The 26,694-nt window shown below is 37.5% G+C and overlaps 1 protein-coding gene across 1 annotated transcript in view; it reads left to right on the top strand.

The window, feature by feature from the left end:
* Nucleotides 1-22,403, top strand: part of vipr2 (vasoactive intestinal peptide receptor 2) — an 85,483-nt gene extending 63,080 nt beyond the window's left edge. Inside the window, exons 5-13 of the mRNA XM_038293556.1 lie at nucleotides 3,496-3,593; nucleotides 6,960-7,092; nucleotides 11,289-11,439; nucleotides 12,820-12,880; nucleotides 14,204-14,273; nucleotides 15,121-15,212; nucleotides 20,207-20,336; nucleotides 20,439-20,480; nucleotides 22,057-22,403. Coding sequence (XP_038149484.1) covers nucleotides 3,496-3,593; nucleotides 6,960-7,092; nucleotides 11,289-11,439; nucleotides 12,820-12,880; nucleotides 14,204-14,273; nucleotides 15,121-15,212; nucleotides 20,207-20,336; nucleotides 20,439-20,480; nucleotides 22,057-22,230 — 951 coding nt within the window. The 3' untranslated portion in view covers nucleotides 22,231-22,403. The remainder of the gene's footprint in view (nucleotides 1-3,495; nucleotides 3,594-6,959; nucleotides 7,093-11,288; nucleotides 11,440-12,819; nucleotides 12,881-14,203; nucleotides 14,274-15,120; nucleotides 15,213-20,206; nucleotides 20,337-20,438; nucleotides 20,481-22,056) is intronic.
* The last annotated feature ends 4,291 nt before the right edge of the window (nucleotides 22,404-26,694 follow it).

A 26,694-nucleotide genomic window follows, 5' to 3' on the forward strand; every position in this document is an offset into this window, starting at 1 on the left:
GTAATAATTTTGTTGTTTGATAGCTAACGTTTGGGTAATCCATGGGGTCTGGATTTTTTTGCCAAACCTTCATAATAAAAGTGCTTGCAGGGATATGTAGAAAAAACATTTCAGATGCATAAATGAATGTAAGTGTAAGCTGTTGTTTTTTTTATTGCTACAATAAACTATATATGTAATATTTGAATGATACAAAAAAGTGTGATTTATTTCAAAAAGTTATATAAATAATTGTAGATCCAAAAAATTAAGACATACAGCTAAGCATTATTGGGAAGATTTTCTACACTCTTAATTTTACTTTTTTTTCTCTAGATTTCTAATTAAAATTTTTTTGTGTAAGAGTTACTGAATGTTTGAAGACCTTCATACTGTATATTGACATTCAAAGTTTTTAATATTATATTTTTGATATATTGTCTGAAGATTCAAACTTGTCATTAAAAATTAAACACAGACATTTAAGGTAAAGATCTCAATCAACCGCTTATGTTGATCAAGTGGTCAAATACGTACCATCCTGGCTTTGCAGTCAGAGGTCACACAAAATCATAGAAAGAGCCACTATTTGCCTAGTGGTTAGAGCAGTGCGCTTGTGCTCTGAGAAGGTTGCAAGTACTTGGTTTGGTCCCCACATGCTCCACTCCGGGCTCCTGAACAAGACCCTTAACTAAACACCGTCACGGTCTTGGTTCTCTTTAACTTTTTTTTGAGTTTTTAATTTCACTTGACCCATGTTTTTCTTTGTTTTCTAGTTTTATTGGTTTAATTCCTATTTTGTGGTGTTTTCTTAGTGTACCTAAGTTCTTAGGTATTTCTTGATTGCCCTCTGTTGCCCTTTTGTGTTGGTCTCCTTTTCCCTAGCTCCTTTCTAGAATCCTCTGTTCACGCCACTACTTCCGTCGGTAGGTTTTTGATATCAGTCGGTCAATCTGAAGCCACCAGCTTTAGTTCCCCTTCTCACCAGGTCAGTTTCCCTATGATTTCAGTCGTCACCCGCTGCAGTCAGAGCTCCACCTCTCGAGGAGTCTCATTTATGGGATATCTTTCATGGGGAAAAGGAAGACCTTTTCCCTTTCCTGCCACATCCATCAGCTAATTGTGAGTTAGCAGTTCCTGAGTCAGAGCACCTTAGCGGGTTAGTTCCCTTAGTTTTAGAGCCCTTTTGCAGCCCAGATCCAGAGCTAGAGCCCTTTAGCAGGCCACATCCCAAGCCAGAGCCCAACAGTGGGCCATTCCTGGAGCCAGAGCCCACTAGCAGGCCAGTCCCGGAGCCAGAGCCTACTAGCGAGCCAGTCCCCGAGCCAGAGCCCACTAGCGGTCCAAAGACCCCTGAGCAAACCCTGTGCCATCCAGAGACCCCTGAATCCCAGGACAGATCTAATGGGGAAACTGTGAACTATGAAATGTGCAGGGATGTGAAACCTCCAAGGCCCTCAGAGGGCCCAAGGTTCCTGCTGCAGAGACGGCATCCTCCAAGGTTCCTGCTGCAGAGACAACGTCCTCCAAGGTTCCTGCTGCAGAAACGTCCTCCATGGTTCCTGCTGCAGAGACGGCATCCTCCAAGGTTCCTGCTGCAGAGACGCTGTCCTCCAAGGTTCCTGCTGCAGAGACGCTGTCCTCCAAGTTTGCTGCTGCAGAGACACCATCCTCCAAGGTTCCTGCTGCAGAGCCGGCATCCTCCAAGGTTCCTGCTGCAGAGCCGGCATCCTCCAAGGTTCCTGCTGCAGAGACGGCATCCTCCAAGGTTCCTGCTGCAGAGACGCTGTCCTCCAAGGTTCCTGTTGCAGAGACGCTGTCCTCCAAGTTTGCTGCTGCAGAGACACCATCCTCCAAGGTTCCTGCTGCAGAGACGGCGTCCTCACAGTTATCCTCCAGAGGCCCTCCACCGTTACCACTGGCCTCAAGGCCTGCCTCCAGGGACTCTGCCTTGTCTCTGGCCTCACGGCTGGCCTCCAGAAACTTTGCTTGCCCTCACCCACCTTTGGTGGTTTGTTTTCTGTTTCGATGTTTTTGATTTTTGTTTCTTGTCCTCCTTCCTGGTTCCCCCTCCACCCGTCCTGAGTGGGTTATTTTGTGTTTTGGACTTTTGGACGTTTCTGTTTTATTCTCCCATATATATTCTCCTTGTGCAGTTCCCCAGTGGTGGTTCCTCGTCTTTTCCGGGCTCACCACATGAGTTTTCCCCTGAAGTTGTCTGGTTTTTGGTTTCTTGTATTTTCTACTTTAGTGTTTGGAATTTTGCTTCAGAGGTGAGTCTTTGGAGATTTAACGAAATAACTGCCTCCTCACTTCTGCATTTGGGTACTCAAAACCTCAACCTAACGGTAACACACACTACTCCCCAGGTGCCGTACAATTGCAGATCTATTGATCTCTCCAGTGTTGAATCAATAAAGTTCAATTATTACTATTATTATCATTTATCATGTAGGAGCTAAAAATGTTTGCTTTTTTGATATAAAAAAGTATTTTGTCTCAACAAGTCAGCAACAGTTTTTTTCAACATATATCATTATTGTGATCAAGTTTATGTTGTTCTGACAGATCTTTCTACTCATGACCTTATTTTGGCATCTTCCAGCTCAGCCGTGAAATCCACCTTATGCTCTCCACTCTGCTCCTGTTTTCAGCTCGTTTGTTGTATAACCGCAGCTTTCTCCTGGTCGCTTGTTTAGCTCGTATTGGGTCACAAATGGCACAGCTGAATTGCCTATTGTTCTGTTCTCTCTTGTTCACTTTCTCTCTTTGAATCCCGTGCTCTCCTGCTTCATGTCACTGTGCCCTAGTCTTCTCTCTGTTAATTTCAGCTAAAATCACTGGGCTGTATGCAGCCTAGTTCAATAGAGCCAGGGCAATAGCTAAAACAGGCAGCAGTGATCTAATAAAATTAAGCTCCAAATGCTGCTTGTATCTAAACTCTTTCTGCTGGTTAGTGGTTTTTATAGAAGGGAGACAAATTCATTATTGGTTAAATAGATCTGACATAATTTGACATGAGCCACCACAAATGCCGACATCTAATATAGTTTTTTCTTTCTCTATCTAAAGCTGAAATAATGTAATTTAAAGCAAATTACCAAAATTATTAATTTTTTTTCCAAGTGAAGTTTGGAAGAACTCAGCATTTTTTTATTCATGATCATGGGTAATAGAAGCTTTTTTTTATTTTGATGTACCTCTGGAGAAACAAAGTGACTGAGATAAAATCTACATTTTGGTTAAATGTACTGGAGATTTTTTTCAGTGAGAAATGTTAAAACAGAGATTACATTTATTTGAATGCCTTCTCTATTAACTCTTTTGTGGGACTAGTATTTGTATAATAACCTGTACTTCTTAGTTTTTCTTGTTGTTTACATTTTTAGCAAAATGGTTTTGAAATATATCTTTAATATCAAAGCTTCACAAGATTCTACACTTTTTTTCAACAGGTGCACTAACTATTAAACTAATATTAATAATAATTATTATTCTTAATCTTTTTTTTTGTAGCTGGGCTTCTACGTTGTTGTTCAGACATTGTACACACTGGGCCACAGTTTGTCTCTGATCGCCCTGACCACAGGGAGCGCCATCCTCTGTCTGTTCCGGTAAGACCATGCTTTAATATGTTTGCAGATAAACCTTAGATCCATTTCTATAATCCAGAGAGCTGACGTGCTCTACTTTCTAGTAATAGTGAGAACACAAGCAGCTTATTTTGGATCAGCTGCAGCTGTCTGGTGGACCTTTTTAGACAAAACTATGAAGACACTGTTGCCGTGATCACTTCTACTAAAGATAAAGGCATGAATGATTTTTTCTAGATCCTGCTTGGACATTGGTCATTTAATCCTGGAAATTCTTTCAGGTGAAAAAAGGTTGCCTTTATGAGCCTCTGAAGGTTCAGGTGTGAGTCCATCATGACACAAAGATGTCAGCCATAATCATTGGTTTCTAGCTGTAGTAGCTGAAGCTGTGAGCTAACTCTGGGTGTTTCCTCCTCTTGTCTGAAGCTTATTATCTAGTTTGTTTTTATCAGGATGAATAGGATTTCTGTCCATCCAAATATTGGTCTGCCCATGTGTGTCGTCTGCATAGTTATGGTAACTCATTTTGTTGTCTGCTATAATGTGACCTAAGTGTAGCATGTAGATATTGAATAGTAAAACTATAAAGGGAAAATGGATAAACAAGAATGTTTTTATTATGCAACAGTAAGGTGGATTAAACAACTGCAGAGAGGGAAACCAAAAGGTGGGCAGATGATATAAAAACAATTTTAACCAAAACTTTTTGATATCAAAAACCTACAAAAAGTTGTTCTAATAGGAAATCCAAAGCAATGAATTACCAAAGAAACACAAATAAACAGGCTAGAGGTAACAACTGGAAAATCTGACCAAACGCTGACAGATAGGTTAATGCTGGAATGATGATAACCAAACACGGAGAAGAAACCCATACTATGAGCAAGCTCAACTTAGTAGAATTACTCTCAGCTTATCCACTTTAACCAGTTCACAGCAACACTAATCAGGGGCAGCGATCATGATCTCTGAATGTGCACATATGAAGGGGCGGGTTCAAGCTAGCAGACCAATCAGAATCATGAGCACAGAAAGGAGAGCACCATGTTCCTGCTGCGAGAAACAAAAACTCATCTTACAGAAATAACAATATGGTGAAAAAGTCTCAATGAAAAGTCAATAAAAGAGAAAAATATTATGGCAAAGGACTGCTGACTGTGTAAATGCATAGTTTACACATCGTCTTTAAAAAAATTCTAGAAGATCAAACAGTCGGGCTGGTAAAAAGTTTCTAAGGAAAACCAACTGATTGGATAGAGTTGTTAACTTGCAGGGCAAGCTCCTACTGTAAGAGCATGTAGAGACGGTTGTTTACATTAAAACCTCCTGCAAGAGTTCAACTGGCATTCAGAGAGATAGACACAGGCGCAAGAAGAACATACAGTAGAAGCTGTGACCTATAAATGCTTTCTACTCTATGTAAGAGTGGATAACAATAAATTAGCTCCATTGGTGGCTCTGTATGGGAAAGAAACACCTAAGGAGATTAGCTCTAAGACAGTTTTCATGTCAAAGAGATGAAGAGAGCACCTACAGTTAGCTGCAATAATGGTAAGCCCATGTCTAGTAAAGAAATAGGACTAAATCCTGAAAAACAGGCCCGACTATCATCTATAATTGAAGGTGTTGATGGAAGCAGCCCAACTAATATTTCTCCTCAGAATAATGCCATTAAGAAGAACAAACCAGAGGAAGCTACTATGACGAGAAAAAGCAGAGAGAGTAGAAAGTTAGAGGTTGAAACAACAAATAATGCAGAATAAAAGAATAGAGATCAAATAAAGTAGAAAAAATGGGGGAAAGATAAATAATTACAAAGAATTAAGCCACCAAAACCAATGTCCTAGACAGGGTTAAAAGCCATTGGGGATTCAGAGGATTAAAAGCAGAAGCTGAGTCAATCTTCCTAATATGTGAAGGTAATTCGCTCCCTAGCTGTGATGCAATCATGTCTTCGCCCCTTATTTTTTTTAACAAGCAACAAAATTTTGAAATCAACACAAATTCTGAGCAATATAAATTACTGCTAAAACGGGAGGAACGTGCTTTGATTGTTTGGTACCAGTTAAAAGATGAGCCTTTGTTTTGGTACAGTTTAAGGCGAAATCTGAACTTGGTCAGCTTGATAAAGCCAAGTATTATGAATGAGGATCATAAAAGTTTTATCGTGTTGTGTGAAGTGAATCATCACAACGTTTGTTTGTTTTCATAAAGGCTACGTCAACTACTAGCTTTGCCAATAAAGCTATAATTTAGCCCCTAACTACTAACTGTCTGCCGAATGGATCCTCTAAATATGGTGTCTTTTTTTCAAATCGTCCATCTGGAACAATGTGTTTTTTTGTCTCAACAAGTCATTTGTTTGAGCTTAACAATGTTTTTCAAACCTAAGTTTAAAACTAACCATTTTTCCCAGAAAATTTTGCCCCAAGAAAGATAAAATAAATATTACCCCAAGCAAGCAACCCTGCAAATTGATAATCAAGACCTCTGAATAATTTCGAGCCGTTCTAATTATCTCCTTCAATACACCTTTGGCTAATAATTTGCCCTTTGTCATTGTCTTTGCTCTCTAAGTTCTTTGTCAGCATGCTGCTTTTTTAAACATCACCTTTTGTTTTCTGTTCACTCTAAATTGGTTACAGTTGGCGATGAAGAAATGACTTTAAAAACAATCCTTTGAAACATTTCTTGTAAATGCTGCAAAAAACTAAAACTTCATTTTAAGATTAAAAGAATTTTTTATTTCAAACTCTGCACTGAAGTCTCCGGCAATTTATTTGTCCTTCCATAATTGGCAGATCAATACAGCCTGAGGAGAAGCTCCCAGTGAGTTTAATTGGATTTTAAATGAGCAAGCTCTGACTCACTGACTTATGGATCACATTTGCATTTCACAGCTTTCTCAAATTGTCAGAATAGGTGGAAAGTGTTTATTTTTGCTGGTCAAACTTAATTTTGTTTTTAAACAAAAAAAAAAAAAAAAAAATTACCATTAAAAACTTTTTAAATTTTCCATTTCATTTTTTAAGACAATATTTTTATGATTAAGGGAAAATAATTAACCTTAAAGGAAAAAAAAAAAAAAAATGACTTGCAAGATGTCTTTCACATCAATGAATGGATGCAAGTCACTGGTTATCCTAACCAGTCTGACAGTATTGTCAGTATTGTACTTAAAGTGCCTTGAGATGACATTTCTTGTGATTTGTGCTATATAAATAAATTTCTTTGAAAACTAAATTGAATTTCTGGAGATATGATAAACATTCTGTAGACCATTAGATTCTGCATAAAAACTGCTAACATCAAAGGAAAACCTTTGGATCATTATTGAACAAGTTATTCTATATTGAATATATTTTGTTGTCATGCACTTTTCAACAGGAGGCTCCACTGCACCAGGAACTACATCCATCTCAACCTCTTCATCTCCTTCATCCTGAGAGCTGTGGCCGTGCTGGTCAAAGATGCCATCCTCTTCAATCGAAGCTCGCAGTGCTCCAACCAGCCGTCTCTGGTGAGGTCACAACTTCTCCACCTCCTCAGCTAGGGAAGCATGAGTCATTCTATAATTCAGGGTTATTTCAGTGAAACATTTACAGAAGATATAAATAAAGGATTACCATTGTTTAAGCGAATAGTGTAAATCTGAAAAAGTTACACGCTTGAAAAAAAAAACATATTATATCAGAATGATTACCATCACTGCCTTTGATCTAACGAAATGTCTTGGACCATCATGATACAAAAGTTGAAGAGAGGAATGTGGCATTAAACTTCCAAAAATAAGGGGCCCATCATCACTTTCATTCAGAGGGAATTGCTCTTTTTGAAGGGGCATGCCAGAAAAAATAAATACTGAGCTTAGCTTTTTTTAAGCTCTCCATGCCAAAGCAATACGAGAACAGCTGTTAGCAAATGTCAGACAGGAACTGAAGGTAAACCGGCTTCCATAGAAGATTCTGCTATCAAAACGCTGACCCGAGTATTCACTGCATAGCACAATATTCTGTGTTTGATTGGCATTCTGCTGATTGTTGTAAAGTGTGTTCTACATATAAATCTGAACATATACGGGAAGTCATTTTTGAATATAATCCATGTCTTTGTTTTTGGTTTATAATCCATTTCTTCCATTATGAGTTCATTTTGCCACCAGGTTATGATTTTTGTTTTAATTTCTGCCGTAAGGAAGTTGTTCTTTCAGAACATAGCATGTTCTAGATTAGGCTTTCTAAGTTACGGCCCTCAAATGCTGTGTTCGAATCCGGCGGCTACGTCCTCAGCATCCATTCTTTGCCTGCTTTGTGAGTCAGCATGGTTGCTAGGTGACAGAGCGTACGCTGAGTGAGGGGCGGTGACAGCTGGAGAAGGCCGAACTCTTCTGGCCTCCTTATTTTCACAGCCTTTGAAGGATCCAGTCCATGTATTCTGGTTACTTCGGAGGAAGCAGTCACAATTATCAAACACAGGAAACTTCTGGTGTCCTGCACATATTAATTACGTCTCTGCTTCCACAACTGGAACAGATTATTGGATCACCTCCTCAGCATTAAGTATACTTCTCCAGAGTTTTGCTACTCATCTGATTTTTTGAATCAGGTATGTTGAAGCAGAGATGCATCTAAAGGGTGCAGGACTCTGGCCCTCGAGGACCAGAACTAAGGAAGCATGTTTTAGAATCTATGTAATTTTTTTTATTTAATTAAATTACCAACTTAATCAATGATATTTAGATCGCAATAAATGTGATTATTTCAGCCATACTTTCAAAATGTATCTTTTATCTGAAAACACTTTTCCAATTCACTTTCAAACAGGGTGGATATGAAAGAAAACATTGTACACAGTTAATCAAGCATGCATTCAGTAATGATCCAGTGTAAATAAGCCTTCTGTGAAAACCTATATTCCTGTATGTTTTGTCATGCCTAAATATTGCTTATTGCTAGATACTTTTAAAATGAAATCATGGTATTATAGTGAACTTGCTGACCCCAGTACATGGCAATAAAACAAAGCATAGATGTGAAGGGAACAAAAATCAGGAGCTTGCAGGTTGCTTGTTTGGTGCTTTATCCTGCAGCCTCCCTGCTGGGCCCTCAATGAGACTGGAAGCAAAAGTGAGGGGTCCAGCCTGAGTGCACGAATACTTCTACCCGGGTCAATAACTGCTGCTTTGACCCAGGAAATAAGGCCACATGCAGATGGGAGGAGCGCTTGTGCAGTTGGAGAACAAAACGATGTTCAGTGACGGTTTGCTCAATTCGGGACAATTAAGATTGGATACTTACTAGCAGATGCTATAGCTCAATTAATGGATATACGCTCTAATGAGATATTTGTGGAACAATGGGAATTAAGATACACACGAATTGAGCATTTTAAATGTTGCCATCTTCAACATGATAGCACGCACTTATCTGCAAAGACATATAAACTGTTATATAATGGCTTAATACATTAGTTATTAAGAATTTTTAAGTAGAGTCAAGATATAGAAGCAGGCTGACATAAAAAAGGGGGGCAGAGCTACAAATTGTGGAGTCCTCCAGCACAACAGTCATTTATTAGTTGTTACACTTTTTTTGTAACCTATAATAATGTGCCTATAATCTGCACAAACAACAATTTACATACCTCCATTTCAATATGTTATAAAGACATTTCTGGGTTACATTTAACATTTAATTGTTAAAAGATTTAAATATTGGAATTGGACTGTTTTTATTAACTAATTTAGACATTCCCTGTATAATAGAAAGATAGTTGCTGTCAATAATGGTCTACACTAGATATAGTAAAACTCTGGCATCCTTTCATGACCTTCATTAATACTGGATGATGCTCTGTTTTTCTGTCTCTCTGAATAATTAAAAGTCTGTATTGTATTGGCTTTACTCATGTTTGTTCTTGTAGTTGTTCGTTAACAACTACTTCAACACCATTTTGGGACACTGAAATTCAAACTGCTTGTAATATATTGTGGTGCAAAATTAGGTTTATCCTCTTATTGACCTTGCTGGTCACACCTAATTATAAAACAGGCAAACAATCAGATCAATCTGGATCCTGTTGGTCTTTGGGCATAACGAGGTTTTCAAGGATCAACCATAGGATGTAAGTTCAATAATCAATTTATAAAGAGTTTAAAAGGTTATAATATGCATTGAGCTTTAAAAAATGTACTTTCAGATTTTACCAGAGGTATCAAAAGTACAAAAGTGAGAGTGTCAACTTAACCATTTTACTCAAGTAAAATTGTAAAAGTACCATTTCTAAAACTCTAAAACTGCTAAAAACATAAAAGTAAAAGTAATGCAGGATAAAATTTTAAGGATAGATGCTTTAAACCTTTGGTTACTGCAGTACCCTATTAAAGGAGCATTCTTCTACAATTCTTGAAGACAATTTCCTTATACTTTAGTTTCTTGGTTATATAACTAATGGTAACAGTGTCAAATTTAACTTTACATCATCTTGAAAAAATTATTTATTTTGGTATGTGGTGAACAACAAGTTGGCGCAGTACGGAGTCCAACCACAAAGAAATTAATTGTCTGAATGAAACCGATTAATTTTTAAGTTTTTTTGTTTGCTTTTTTAAATACTAGCAGCCAGAAACGAGGATGAGCTTAAATGAAATAAAACTAACGAGTCTATATTTAAAATCTAAAGAGTAGAAAGTAGAGATAATTGCAAAAAAATGTAAGGAGTAGAAGTAAAAAGTAAAAAATACTCCAGTAAAGTATAAATAGCCAACATTTCTACTTAAGTGAGGTAACAAAATATTTGTACTTTGTTAGTCAACACTTCTGAATTTTACTGTGATGACCTACAACTTCCTTCATGGGATAATTTATGTTTTTATTATAAAAACAGTTATGTATAGCTATGGGGAGCAAGATAATCATATTTTTATAAAAATATTTCACAGATAAAAACATGAAAGCTGGGTTTGCAGCTGTATTTAGCCACTTCACTCCGATACTCCTAAATAAAAATACAGTACACAAACAGCTGACTAAAGAATACACATTAGTACTTAGACTCCACTTTTTTGACATTCAGTTTCGGTATATTTTGTGCATGTCTCTAAATGCATCTGACAATGGTAGGCGAATATGTGCACCTAAATGCCACATATCATCAATCAAGCCATTCCCCACCACAAATCACTGACATAGAGAAACAGCATCAAGCTCCAGGCATACAGCAAAGATAGGAAAGCTGATGAGAGTTGATTGGAATACAGCTGGAGCTCAATAAGGTGCTGGAGTGGAGGTTGACCCTTCGGTAGGAGAACCACAGCTACTATGGTTCATATTTTAAAGTGGCCCAGTCAAAGTTCAGATCTAAAACTGATTTAAACACTCTTGGAAAGGCTTTAAAATAGTGCTTTACAGATGCTTTTCAATAGACTAATGCAACTTAAGGTCTTTTACAAAAAGGAGTTGGAAACAAAGCAGGCTGAGTGGAGTGGAGCCAGCAGTACAGTCTGTGGAAAAGTGGCATTAAGGTGTTTACAAAAAGCATTGAGCGAAAGGAGCAGAATACAAATGCACCGAAGACTTTAAAAAGGACTTAAAATCAATATATCCATTTCTTCCTCCTTTTCAGTTATGTATGTTTTCTTTGTCAAAGGTTGGAATGGGATGTAAATGTCTGTTGAATTGCTGGTTTTTAATTTGCCTGTGTTTATGTGCTCCTCAGGTGGGATGCAAAGCCAGCTTGGTGTTTTTCCATTACTTCATCATGGCCAACTTCTTCTGGCTACTGGTGGAAGGCCTTTACCTTCACACTCTGCTGGTCATCATCTTCTCTGACAACCAGCACTTCATCATTTACATGTTTATCGGCTGGGGTAGGTACCATTTTTAGGTTAAAGGCAAACCAAACCACTGCATCCATTTGATTTGTTTCACTGTGTAAATTGCGAACTAAAACTGTACCACATTTAATGTGCGACAGGGGTGTCCAAGTACTGCAACTTTTTGATGCATCTTCTCCAACACACCTGAATCTAACGTCTGAATTCCCTCAGCAGGTCATTCAGCTCAGTAGAAACCTGCTTTGGATTTTGGAGATCTAAAAAGGAATATTTTCTGGGATGAAATATAAATTGACAGAACCAAACTGAATAGCAACAGATTTTCAAAACCGGATTTAAACTGATATATTAGTAAAACTTTGTTCTTCTTATTCCGTGCATGGCTATGTTTAACTATATGTCCAAAACAAAAATTATAGCTGAGACTAATGGAGTAAGCAGATATTAAAAGACAGTGCTCCTTGGCAGTCGCTATGAAGATTAATTGCAGTTTTTCTCAGTTTATAACATAAACAGACATAAAATTCCATTAACACAAATTCTTCCGTCTGCACACAATTCTCTAAAAACAGAACTCTGTCATCAAAATAGTGCATCAAAATCATGGCTTACACAATTCTCCCAAAACTGTTGCACAGTGTTGGAAAAGGGGTTATTTATGGCACATTTAAACAAATAGTCATAGCAGCGTTTTTGAAAAAGTGTCTGATTATTTCGCTTATAGTAGTTAACAATCAGGGACTGTAATGGTCCCCTCTGACTCAATTATTTTGTTCTACTTGTCATTTTTGGAGGCATAATTTTTTACTGAAAACACAGTGAGAGAGCAATGTCTTGTACTATGCATTGCAGTGTGCTAATTTTGATCAGTGGGTGCAGATTTGCAGAAGAAGGAGTCTTTATTTGTCATTGTTCCTCCAGGGTACAAAAACATTTTTAGCAGCGCAAGACAAAATAAAATTAAACACGCTGGCAAATAGTGCGATACAAAAAGTAAAAAAAAAAAAAAGGAACGTGCCATTACAGAAGGAAAAATATATAAAAGAATATTTACACAGAAATTGAGCTAAAATGTTTGCTTTTTACGAAAAGTGCACTTTTAACACAAGTGTGCAATGCTTTATGAATTGTGTTCAATTTGGAGGAAATTTTTTCAGTATTTTGGAAATGTTTGCTATTTTTCAGGAACAGTGTTTTATCAATTGAGAAAAACTGTGAACTTATGTTTTGTTTTTTAAAGAAGGTAAAAGAAGCACTTATAATAAAAGCATTTAGCAAATATTTGTCTGCATATCTTGCACGTCATCAGTTAGAAGAAAAAAAAAACTGTGATTAAAATAGAGCAAAGTCAAAGTAGTATAAAGTTTGAGTTTTTCTCAGGGGTTTGACCTGCAGTGCATCTTTTTCATTCAGGAATCCCTACTGTGTTTGTCTCTGTATGGATAATGACAAGAACTTACCTGGAAGACACAGGGTAAGTTCCGCTATTACCCAAAACGTTTCTAACTGACTCAGCTATTATATAAGGTATATACACTCACCGGCCACTTTATTAGGTACCCCATGCTAGTAACGGGTTGGACCCACTTTTGCCTTCAGAACTGCCTCAATTCTTCGTGGCATAGATTCAACAAGGTGCTGGAGGCATTCCTCAGGGAGTTTGGTCCATATTGACATGAGAAATATCACACAGTTGCCGCAGATTTGTCGGCTGCACATCCATGATGCAAATCTCCCGTTCCACCACATCCCAAAGATGCACTATTGGATTGAGATCTGGTGACTCTGGAGGCCATTTGAGTACAGTGAACTCATTGTCATGTTCAAGAAACCAGTCTGAGATGATTACAGCTTTATGACATGGCGCATTATCCTGCTGAAAGTAGCCATCAGAAGTTGGGTACATTGTGGTCATAAAGGGATGGACATGGTCAGCAACAATACTCGGGTAGGCTGTGGCGTTGCAACGATGCTCAATTGGTACCAAGGGGCCCAAAGAGTGCCAAGAAAATATTCCCCACACCATGACACCGCCACCACCAGCCTGAACCTTTGATACAAGGCAGGATGGATCCATGCTTTCATGTTGTAGACGCCAAATTCTGACCCTACCATCCGAATGTCGCAGCAGAAATCGAGACTCATCAGACCAGGCAACGTTTTTCCAATCTTCTATTGTCCAATTTCGATGATCTTGTGCAAATTGTAGCCTCAGTTTCCTGTTGTTAGCTGAAAGGAGTGGCACCCGGTGTGGTCTTCTGCTGCTGTAGCCCATCTGCCTCAAAGTTCGACGTACTGTGCGTTCAGAGATGCTCTTCTGCCCACCTTGGTTGTAACGGGTGGTTATTTGAGTCACTGTTGCCACTGATGTCAGAAACTCATACAAGTTTCTTAAGTTTCCGAGAAAAAATAAGTCCAAAGCATCACAGATCCTCCACTGTACAGGAGTTTTTTTTTTTCCTATTATGCTGTTGTTTTACCACCCCATGTGCAGGCGGTGTCTGATGAAAAACTGTAAAAAGCCATATTCCCAGAGTCGAGGATTTTAAATGTATTAAGGAGCCAGGAAGCCTGAAGAAGAACTATGATTTTCAACTTGTTTCTACGATGGCCAGAGAGCAGCAGTTTGCAAATGGGAGCAGTTGGGAGAGACTGAACCTGCCCCAACTTCCGAATGCATTTAACAAACTATCATGTTTCTATATTAATTTCATTTTTATGAGTATGAGTTTTCTGTAGCATCAGAACATTTACAGGTTGCTTTTTACCATAAATATGCCTTGCTCTGCCCCTTTAGGTGCTGGGAAAGGAATGAAAACCCCATTCCCAACTGGGTGATAAATGGCCCAATAGTGTTCTCCATTTTGGTAGGTTGATGTTTGTCATTTCATTTTAATAACTGGCAGATTCATGAAGGTAAACATGACAATATTTTTTATTGACATAAAGAAAATCCTTAAATTTATGTATTTTGCTTTGATAGGTAATATCTATTTTCTTTTTGTGTAACACTTATTTATAAAGTTGTGTTTTTTTTTTCTTCAAAACTTGCAATCTTTGAAATAAAGAAACAGGAATGACATTGAGGTTCACTTCTTTCGTAGTTTTAATGAGTTTAATGAAAGAGCCAAAGCACCATGCAGCAGTGAGCATTGTGTGCAGCATCCAGCAGCTATAGTTTAAGGTGTGAACAATCCTCGTCTAAAGGCATTAAAGTCACTGGACTTCCTGCCGGTTTTATTCCCCCATCCTGCTGACTGATGTCCCACAGTCAGCTTTCCCAACCTTTAAAGGTCTCGGCAGGAAGGAGTTATTCTCAGTAAGAATCCAGTTTAGTCATTAAACTTATGTATGCTGAAACAATAGGAGTGGAATGTAGTTTAATCATTTTCAGCTTAGAAGTGGCTTAAATTAGGGAACAATAAAAATAGCATTATCGTTTTTTTTATATGCTTTCGTGGCAGAGTAACTTTTGTGATTAAAATTACATTTTTGTCAAGGAAAATTTAAAGGATTATTTCAAAAGGTTTCAATGCTACACTTGTGGGAGAAAAATCTATTATTAAATAAAAATATTAGGTTCCAAAATTGAGCACAGCTTTACAATATCTCCTTTTTTGACACTCGTTCCTGTTTATAAACTCACACATAACTTTAGAGACTTTGTGTTTTTCTCCTACTGTATTTATTTATTTCCTGCTCTTCTTCTTTTAGGTTAACTTCATCCAGTTCATCAACATCATTCGGATATTGATCCAAAAGCTCAGATGTCCTGACATAGGCGGCAATGACCAATCACAGTACAGGTACCTCAGAGTAGATCATCCATCCAACGAAATAACAAAAATCATATGTTAATGTTAAAAACAAATTAAATAAAAAAAAAAGTTACTATTTGGTTTACTCATTGTCACACTGTTTGTTACGGTAAAACACAGAAACGCCTAAGTTCACAAACAAATAACCAAAACAAAATATAAAATGGAAAAATAGTGAAAATTTTGCAAACAGGGCTAATTTAATCAGAAAGTCTCTTACTGAATCAAAAGTGAGCTACTGATGTAGAAAAGCGTAGGTTCAAGTATATGACTAGATTTTTTCAAACAGCAGGAGCACGACAGAGATTCTTTTCTTTTTTCACTATTCATGCAATAAATTGTGAATAAAAGCTGACAATATGTGTCAACACGTGTGCGACTAGACCTTCTCAGTCAATCAGATAGGACTCGGTTGAAGGCTTCAGAATCTAAAAAGAGAAAAAAAAAAACTCAGCAGAGACCCTCATTTTTTTTCTCCAAGCTGTCAGAAATGGTTAAAATGGCCGTAACCCTGATTTACCGAAGCAGCATTTCACGATGGAGTCTTTTAAAAATGACAGGACCCTCTGGTTTTGCTGTGTAACAGCTTTAACAGTCGTAGGGAAATCATATTTAAAAGTCAAATCATTGTGCCTTAAACATGTATATAAATCTACTCTTTATCAGATATTGTCCCAAAATTTAGATAATTTCTATTTAAAACGGTCATCTGTCAATCAAAATTTTCGGTCATAGCATCTTGATTCATATGTCACAGCTAATATACGCAACGGTTGAAATAAGAATCCTTTCCCATTGAGTTCCGTCCCAGTGTTCATGGGGATGGACGTCTGTGTCTTCAGCAGGTGTAGAGCTAACAGAACTGGCAGCGTTGCGAGGCAAGGGCTCAAACATGTACAACTGTAAGCCTTCTACACCAAACCAAGCTTCTGCCGTACTAGCGTCCTCCTCCACAACATCTACCTGCCCGCTTTCCTCCTCTAAATAAAAAATGTATGACGAAGGAGACTCATCCACAACCTCTGACAGGCACTGCTCACACTTGAGGCCTATGATTTTCCAGTAGTTGAAGTAAATGCATGAAAATCGTCCTCGTCTAGTCAATCAAGCAAACATTTGCTGATAAACTTTTCCTGTATTAAATGGTAAAATAAATATTTTTTCATGTTACTGGAACCCAAATTACTCACTAGACTCCTCTGTTCAAACTCATTTAATTTCAACAGGCTAAAACAGATCTAGAAACCTTCATGCTTGAAACCGCCAAACTGTCAGGTGACAAAAAAAAACAACTAACATGCTTGCTGTAATTGTGATTTAAACTATAGCTTGGGCTACTGTGTATTGTGTACCATACGATCCGATTCTTCACACTACTTCCTATCACATGTAGTGAAAATGAATAGTCAAGTGAAAGTCTTGTCACTTTTAAATGATAAAAGCTACAGTAAGAAGCATCTCAGCACATCCACTCAACATTTATTAATCCCCTTGCAGGCAGTCAACATTTATCATCTGTTAATCTGCATCATGAGTCAAGGTTTAATCTTATGGAGTCACATATGGATTTGAAGATTAATCAACTGTGTTTACTGTCATTTTGTTGAATGCGTGGAAATGATATTTTGAAATATGCTTCGTATGGCTGTTTTGTAGTTAGAAGGTTTGGAGTTTTCATGGTCCTGTAGAAAAACAAATCATGTGACTGCTGTTTCTGCCTTTTTGTTGCTGATAATGGTGCTCATTGTCTTCTATTCATCTCTGCTTTTAATTTAACCTATCATCACTGCATGCAGTACATTACCGTCAAAGCGTCCTCATTGAATTACAGCAGGACATTGCCTCTATCCTCATCGCTGCGGCTGCACCATGTTGCTGCAGGCCCATCATGGCTGGCGCATCGTGCCCTCACTGCATCACGGGAGGGCCATCAGTGTGCATGATGGCACACACAGCACATAATACCATGTGCATTGCGCCTGCAGCTCATGTCAGGCTCATTACAGCAGGTCTAGACCAACAGCTCATCACTGCAGTTATGACACAGGGCGTCACTGCTGCTGGTCTCATAGGTTATCAAGTATGTAAAGTTCAATGCTAGCCATCTTAATGATGCAACCTCAAAGTAATTATTCTTGTGAGAATACTCAAGATTACTGCAGTAGATCATTGCCATTAATATGGCTCCAACACAGGGGACATTACTGAGATTGTGAGCGATAATTTGCTCCATTCATTCAACTAGTTCCTATAGAGTTTCTCCATGTACCTTACTTCCGGCTCTCATTTTTTGATGCTATCATTATCCAAATCATTTTAAAACAGGTCTACGAGGATGTTCCCTAGCATGGTTTTCCCAATTCCTAGCCCCCCTTCTATCCCTCAGTTTGTTGTTTTTTTTAATTTTCTTTAAAATCATTCAGTGAATCTGCTTTCAAGGTTACTGTACTTCAAAGAATCATCACTCCAACAGCATGGTCACTGATCTTCTTCGGCTTAAGCTTAAGCATCCCCCATCTGTCCGCACCTCTCTTCCTTTTTAAGTTCTCAACGCTCCCTTAGCCTATTCGTAAGCATGATCAGCATTGACTGGTGGTGGTAAGCCATTTTCTTTTACTCTCTCCTCATTGAGCCTGTTTCTGCTTTTCTTCACGCCCGTAGGCTCTCAGACCATCAAGGCAGACTCATCCAGTGCACAATCACTCAGCCAGCTCTTATCATTTCTTAATCATTATCTTCCATATCAGTGGTGCATCCATATGCGCGAATAACTGGTTTCACCTTTACTCTCGATCAGTCTTTCTCTATTTACACCTTTCTGTATCGACACGTCTCTATCCATCAGCCTCTCTCATATCAGTGTGATTAACTGTGGTGATCACCATCAGTGCGATCGACTGTTTAGCTCACCATCAGTGCGATCGACTGCGTTGCTCACCATCAGTGTGATCAACTGTGTTGCTCACCATCAGTGTGATCAACTGTTTTGCTCACCATCAGTGCGATCAACTGTGTTGCTCACCATCAGTGCGATCGACTGCATTACTCACCATCAGTGCAATCAACTGTTTTGCTCACCATCAGTGCGATCAACTGTTTTGCTCACCATCAGTGCGATCACCTGTGTTGCTTACCATCAGTGAGAACAGCTGTGTTGCTTACCATCAGTGTGATCGGCTGTGTTACTCACCATCAGTTCGATCAACTGGCTGCTTACCATCAGTGTGATCAACTGTGTTACTCACCATCAGTTCGATTAACTGGCTGCTTACCATCAGCGTGATCAACTGTGTTGCTTACTATCAATGCGATCAACTGTATTGCTCACCATCAGTTTAATCAACTGGCTGCTTACCATCAGTGTGATCAACTGTGTTGCTCACCATCAGTTTAATCAACTGGCTGCTTACCATCAGTGTGATCAACTGTGTTGCTCACCATCAGTTTGATTAACTGGCTGCTTACCATCAGCGTGATCAACTGTGTTGCTCACCATCAGTTCGATTAACTGGCTGCTTACCATCAGTGTGATCAACTGTGTTGCTCACCATCAGTTCGATTAAGTGGCTGCTTACCATCAGTGTGATCAACTGTGTTACTCACCATCAGTTCGTTTAACTGGCTGCTTACCATCAGCGTGATCAACTGTGTTGCTCACCATCAGTTCGATTAACTGGCTGCTTACCATCAATACGATCAACTGTGTTGCTTACCATCAATGCGATTAACTGGCTGCTTACCATCAGCGTGATCAACTGTGTTACTCACCATCAGTTCGATTAACTGGCTGCTTACCATCAGCGTGATCAACTGTGTTGCTTACCATCAATGCGATTAACTGGCTGCTTACCATCAGTGTGATCAACTGTGTTGCTCACCATCAGTTCGATTAACTGGCTGCTTACCATTAGCGTGATCACCTGTGTTGCTTACCATCAATACGATCAACTGTGTTGCTCACCATCAGTGCCATCAAACTGTGTTGCTCACCATCAGTTTAATCAACTGGCTGCTTACCATCAGTGTGATCAACTGTGTTGCTCACCATCAGTTCGATTAACTGGCTGCTTACCATCAGTGTGATCAACTGTGTTGCTCACCATCAGTTCGATTAACTGGCTGCTTACCATCAGTGTGATCAACTGTGTTGCTCACCATCAGTTCAATCAACTGGCTGCTTACCATCAGTGTGATCAACTGTGTTGCTCACCATCAGTTCAATCAACTGGCTGCTTACCATCAGTGTGATCAACTGTGTTGCTCACCATCAGTTCAATCAACTGGGTGCTTACCATCAGTGTGATCAACTGTGTTGATCACCATCAGTTCAATCAACTGGCTGCTTACCATCAGTGTGATCAAGTGTGTTGCTCACCATCAGTTCAATCAACTGGGTGCTTACCATCAATACGATCAACTGTGTTGCTTACCATCAATGCGATCAACTGTGTTGCTCACCATCAGTGCCATCAACTGTGTTGCTCACCATTAGTTCAATCAACTGGCTCCTTACCATCAGTGTGATCAACTGCGTTGCTCACCATGGCTGTGAGCCATTGCGTTGCTCAGCCTCAACATCAGTGTGGTCAATGTACTATTGTAACTCTCCACAAATATTTATCCCTTCGCTCCCTGGCACCAAGTCTAGTCTCTAGCTCATCCCCGGCACCTTTTTTTTTTGGAGGGGGGCTAATTTTTTTCCTAGTTTACTTCCACCAGGGCCAATGCCTCAAATAGCTTATTTAATTCCTTCAATAAATGTTTTTGTAATTTGTGAGAGTCTGAGAAGTCATCCAGTCCATGTCTGGAGTTGGAGAAAATGCAAACAAACAAAAAAGCCAGCATCTGAAATTCAGAACCTAATAGCAGATTATGGAGTCTTTTTTTTTTTTTTTTTTTTTTTGTCTTTACTTATTTCTAAATTTTAAATCACTTTCTTTGTTTCTAAAATCTATCTTCTTCATCTCTCTCTTGGTTCCTAGACGGCTGGCTAAATCCACCCTCCTTCTCATTCCTCTGTTTGGGATTCACTACGTGGTGTTTGTGTCTCCCAACCAGTCCATCACAGAAGATTATAAGATATTTTTTGACCTAGCTCTCGGCTCCTTCCAGGTGTGCTACCAGCTGAGTCTTCAAAGAACAGTGGTATTAATTTGGCTTTTTTAAATCCTTATTTTACCTAATAGAGATGTTTCTGTGGGTTTTTTCCCCCAGGGTCTGGTGGTGGCCATCTTATACTGTTTCCTGAATAGTGAGGTGAGTGATCACTAATGTGTAATAGTTTCAAAATGTCCAATGGTTTTATTTGTATATAGTTTTGACTCCTGATTTTAAATTGTATTTTAGTTTTTGCTTAGTTAATTAAATTTTATGCCTATTTGTTACATAGTTTAGTTTGGTTTTTATTTGTTTTAAATGCTTATTTTTAATTTAGTTCTTAATAGTTTGAGCTAAATTTTCATATTATAGTCTTTTTATGTAAAAAAAAAAAAAACGTGCATACCAGGGGCAAGACAAAAAAAAAAATCTGGAATGAAAACCCCAGATAAGGACAGACCGCTGCAGCAACAAAAATGACATAACTGCAGGAACATGCCATTTCCTGTCGAAATGTGCTACAACAGGAAAAAAAAGTGAAAACACCAACTGGAAACTCGACCTCATTATTAATGTGTTATGATAAAAGCACAAATGAAAAGTTAAAACATTCTCCATTAAAATTCAGTTAGTTTTCATTAGTTTAGTAAACTCTTATCAGAGTTTTCAATTAATTTTACTTTTTTTCAGTTAGTAATTTTTTTATTACTTGTTTTCATTATTACCTACAGAAGAGGATTAGGGTCACTGAAAAAAATTAACTGATTATCAAATATTATTTCAGTTTAATATGGGAAAAAAGTCAGAATTCTGACTTTAATATCAGAATTTTTGGATCTTAATGTAGATGGGCACCATGAAGGAAGAGGTGTGGGAGCACTCAGCTTCACTGACAAAGATGTGAGTTATTTGGGAGGGCCAGTAACACATTGGTGGAAATGATGGAATTAGGTGACTTTTTACGTGCCCAAGGGGTCCCCAGTGATACTATTTCATTAATAGAAGAGCAGAGGGTGATTAAAACAAGAAAGCTAGATTAGTCTCTAGAACAGACATGGCTATGGCTTGATGCTAACATATTTGAATTAAGCCACAATTCTGAGATCAGAGTCAGAATTTTTTGTAAAAAGACAGAATTCTGAGATTAAAGTCAGAATTCTGACTTTTTTTATCATGTTATACTGACATAAAATTTAAAAATCAGTTAACTTTTAATTTTTTTCAGTGACCCTAATTCTCTTCAGCACTTACCAGAGGTCTTTTCTAATTTAAACATTTTAAAGGCATCAAATATTTAACCCATACGGCTTAACACAATAGAAACTCTGTTTACAATTGACTCAATTAAGTTTTCTTATAATTCATTTTAATAAACATGTGAAACTTAGTCAGGAGTTACTAGATATAAAAAAAACACATAAAAAGCACAGAAAACACACAAATGTTAGGAGATCCGAAGGCTGATTGATCAGGCTGTCTAGCACAGCTTTAAGGCAAATAAAATATCTTGAATCTTGTTTTCAAAACAATTCGTAAAATATTATTTTTTTTATTTCAAATACAGGTTTTTAATTATAGAGATTTAAAGTGAGTCTTCTTTGTAGCATTATTGGACTTTAATACTCAGGATTTTAATGACCTTTAAATGGATGAATCTGGGTGATGGCTAGAAACCTGATGAAGTCATTTCATGGTGACTTTTTTACTAGATTTTTTTATGTATTTTTTTCCTCAGGTTCAGGGGGAGCTAAGGCGGAAATGGAGAAGCATGTGTCTAAACTGCCACCTAAGCAGAGCTAATCACTTCAACAACAACTTCTCCACCAACTTGGGTTCAGAGCAGATGATGCAGTTCCAGCGCACCACCAGAGCACAGTCACTCCTGCAGTCTGAGACAACAGTGCTGTGAGAACATGAGAGCTACGACTGATGCAAAAACAAACAGATAATAGAAAGAATGCAGTCTGCAGGTTGACCTGGGTCAATTTGGTTTTCCAAATTAAAATATACGTGGCCTGAAAAGAAACATGACATGGGAGCGAACTGCATTTTTTATTAGAAAATGTGGATTTTAGCTTCAGATATAACTGCAGCTGTTTTCTAAGTGCTTTGAGCTGCGAGAGCTCATGGTCTAGACTGCTTTTCCTGAAGTCAGGGACAAAGGTGAGGTTTAAAATAACACCTACTGAATGTTTTAAACAGGGTGTTTTTTTCGAATGAAATATATTTTAGTGTATTGGTTACTGGTACACAGAGGTAGCTTTTTGGTTTTTCTGTTTACAGTTCAAAAGTGGCATTAATATTATAGAAAGAGGAATATTTCGGAAACAGATTCTGATCATTTAAATACGCAGATTTAATTCTATATGAATATTTCTTGGTGTGCACCCTGTGGTTTTTTTCAGCTGTGCATGTCGAATGTTAAATTCAGAATCCTTCTCAAAAAGCACAAGTAAAAACAAAGCAGCTGTTTCTGCTAAAAACAGGATAGAAGCAATAATGACTGAAGAGTGGATCTTTTTAGTTATGCAGGGGCACAATGGAAAAAGTGTCTCTTTAGAAGTATATAGGCCGACTGGACAGAAGGAGAAGCGACTGTTGTAGAGCTTTCTGTTAAAGACTTTTCATAGCTGGTTAATGAAACGAGACTCCAACCTCCACAATTAGCAGGCAAATTTATAAACTGGTTTGCTTTTATTGCTTTGCTAACTTGATGCATGTTACCATTTGCCAGTATTTTCCCCACCTATCTGTTGCTTATACTGAGCTGTGGGCAAATTATAACATTGTATGATGGAGATATTGCTGTATTTTTTCCAGATGCTTGGAACCAACAGTGGTTATTCAAACTGGGCGCCATAAATCCCAGATTTACCACTTTTCTGATTCTTCTAAACAATCGTCTTCATAAATTGACCAATCATCAAGAAGCTTTGAGGATAACACATACTAAATATATTAAATGAGGTGCCTAAGGTGCAGTTTTTATTTTTTTTGTATATTTAAGCTAAAAAAAAAAAAAATCTTAAATTGAATTGGTAAATTGGCTTTACATTGATATACAGCTGTAATGTTATGACATGAGAAATGAAATGTTATGCTAAACAATATTGCAAAGAAATAGTTGTTAAATCGATGCAGTTTCCATTGCTTGCAAATAATGTTCAAAACATTAACAGTAGAAAAGAAAACCTCTGTATTACCTACTTTGGTTAAATTCTTACAAAGGTAGATGTGTGAAATTACTGTTTTTGTTATTTAGTTCAGTAACCTGAACTGGACATACGGTGAACATATTTTCTATAAACACTATAACTAAAATCTTGTCTTTCAGCTCAACACCCAAATCAGTAGTGCATTTTAAAGTTTTGAAAAAAAAACTGTCTCTGATTGGTCGAGATTCCTGTCCTTATTTGGACTGTTTCTTCTTACAACATCCATATTTGACCCAGGTCAGCTAATGAGCTCAGATGGTCGGAGCTTATCTATATTAAACTGCTGAATTGTTTCAGAAATGGTTCTGGAGAATTGTATCATTTCAATGTACATTTAGTGCTGATTTTGTTCAGATGCTGTGCATGTTTAATAATCCTTCTCTGCTTTCATGGTTCAGACTGAAGATATTATTTGTCTGTAAAAAGGAGCTGATTATAACATGTCTACCAGGAGCTCTCATTGAGGCCTGTGGTGTAATAATCGACATTAGGAACAGAGCTCACATTCAAACTGCATTCCTACCAGATTTTTCATTTTATTGTGGTGTTTGCTCAAAAGGGAGGGGATTTGCTTCCTAAATGTGCATGCTTAGGCTGAGGTTTGTTTGTTTTTTTTGTAAAATCCATTTCAGAAAGACATGAGAGAAATTCCTCAACCGTAGCTCTTGAGGAGGAGTTTCGCATGAACCTAATTTCTTTTTATGTGCTTTTATCTTTCTGTGTAGATATTTATTCACACCCACAGCACTTCTGAAGAGGATGGTTGGTGCATCTAAAAAATTAAACATGTGCAGTCAGAAAAACTGTTTTTGTTCTGATGAGTAATATTCACATTTTCAAAAATTGAAGTTTCCTTGAAAAAGAAACGCTATCAAAGTTCAACAGAAGGACTAACAGAATGATTATGTTGGTTGTTATTTATAGTTTTTTTCCCCCATATAGATAGCAAATGAAAACAACTCTGTAGGAGCAGCACTGTAACTGCATTTTATGTTCAATACACATCCATGGTGTTTTCTTGTTCTCCTCTTGTTTACATGTCTTCGGAAACGTTCAGCTTATCAGAAAATGATTTTGCTGATTTAGATCTGTTTTTAGTTCTATACCGACCGCAGCTCTAAGAAAATGTGCTTCCTCCACAGTTCAGCAGGTGGATCAGTCTGCTGCAAGTCCAGGAGCCCCTTTATTTTCATATTGGCATGTTTTAAATTTTAAAACTTAATTTTAAGATTTAAAAGAAAGATCACATCAGGATTATTTCTGAGATTTTTATTTGTAATAAAAATGTATTTAGCTTTTTAACTGAGGCAGTGTTAACTGAACTTTTATTTAATTTATTCATCCATTTTTGATCTATATTACTGCTGTGTTTCTTGCTTGAGAGTAATACAATTTATTTCCATTGTTTTGCATCCTAAAATCAAAGAATTGTTTCTTAGTATCCTGATTTGGAGTCATAAATACCATTAGATAGTTGAAAATTGGGCACTAAACAGAGCAAAATGATTCATACCCTTCTTTTTCCTTCAACCGAAACATTGGGCTCTCAATGTAAACAAGGCAATCATTTGCGAAATGATAAGAAGCAGTGTAAAAGGATTTTAATTTAAAAATATATGTATATTTTTAAACACATTTCAGTTAAAACTTTGTATATATCAAAAATCTGTGGATATTTCTTATTTGGCATAACAGAACTTATACACTTATACCTGCAGATCAGCATTTTGGATGTCTGCACTGGTATTTTGATGTTTAATATTCAGTAATGAGCTCCAAGTCTTAAAAGTTTGCAGGCCTTCTTACTATCACCCTAATCTTTGGTTCCTTTCACATATTACGTTTTAGATTCAACCTTAAACTATAGTAGGGCCACTACAAAATCTAGATATAGGTCTGAATCCCAGAAACAAGTAAACATTTGAATATAACTTTAAACCTGACACTGCCATGGTCATTATTATTTTGGTGTAATTGTATATCTTGAAATATAATAGATTCCTTGACTATATTGGAGGCATGAACGTTTTAAGGCTCTTAGGTTTTTTAATGTACTTTTTCTTTGGATTCAGATAAATGTTTAGCAACAGCTATGCTGTAACTAGATTTTTATATTTGCCTCTTTTTTGGCTTTTTTTAAAAACTTGTAACAAAGTTAAAAATTTTGTTTTTTCTTTAAAGGTAACGAGAAAATGTGTTAACTCAGAAAAAACAGGGAAAGACTGACACTTTACTTAAGGCATACAGCATAAAAAATATGGGGTGTTATTTGTTTAATTTCACATAATTTATATATGCTTCAAACTCTTTCAGTGCCAATAGTTTTTTGTTCGTACCTAAAATGCATTCACAGTAAGTAGAGAAAGATTGTGCCTTAAATTAGTCACTAAACTAGAATCTTGGACTGATCCTCACTGGCACTCAAAAAACTTGAGCATAAATCCATTGAAACAAAGCAGCTAGAATAAATGTTTTGATTTTAATATTACAACTATTTAATTTAATATAAATAGTAAAAGTCAGTCCAATTGGACCTAGACCAGTTAGACTTAATTGTTTACACATTTATCCTACAAACATTTGATAACCAAGCATGGTACCAAGTGGAATCCTATAAAATTGTACAGTTTTGGAGAAAAGTATATCACTAAAAAAACAATTTCAGGTATATTTTGCAATGGGTACATAGGTAAATAACTCTACAGGAAAGTAACTCGCTATAGTGTCTTAAACTGATGCGAAATAGTTCAGCCTGAACTAATAATGCTCAAAAATTGCATAGTTTTACCTTCTGAGTTTTTGTTGATCTGCCACCACTCAAGCTTTTTTTTTTACTTTAAGAGACCAAGGGTCCATATGTACGACGGAGTATTAGGGCCACACATGAAGAGAAAAAATATTTTTGCCATGTCGACATTAAACTCAACATTTCGAGAATAAAGTTGAAATGTCATGTTGAGTTTAATCTCGACGTGTCGACTTTAAACTCGCCCTGTCGACTTTAAACTCGCCATTTCGAGAATAAAGTTGATATATCGTGGCGACTTCAATCTCGACATTCCAAAGTTTGGAGAAAAGAGCAACCGCGCTCCACAGCTGCAGTCTGCGTTTTAAGAGTGAAGGTAGTCTTTGACGTGCTGCAACTGTATAATCATCAC

Source organism: Cyprinodon tularosa, unplaced genomic scaffold, assembly GCF_016077235.1.
Source record: "Cyprinodon tularosa strain WSP-4 unplaced genomic scaffold, ASM1607723v1 ctg329, whole genome shotgun sequence".
Taxonomy (NCBI): domain Eukaryota; kingdom Metazoa; phylum Chordata; class Actinopteri; order Cyprinodontiformes; family Cyprinodontidae; genus Cyprinodon; species Cyprinodon tularosa.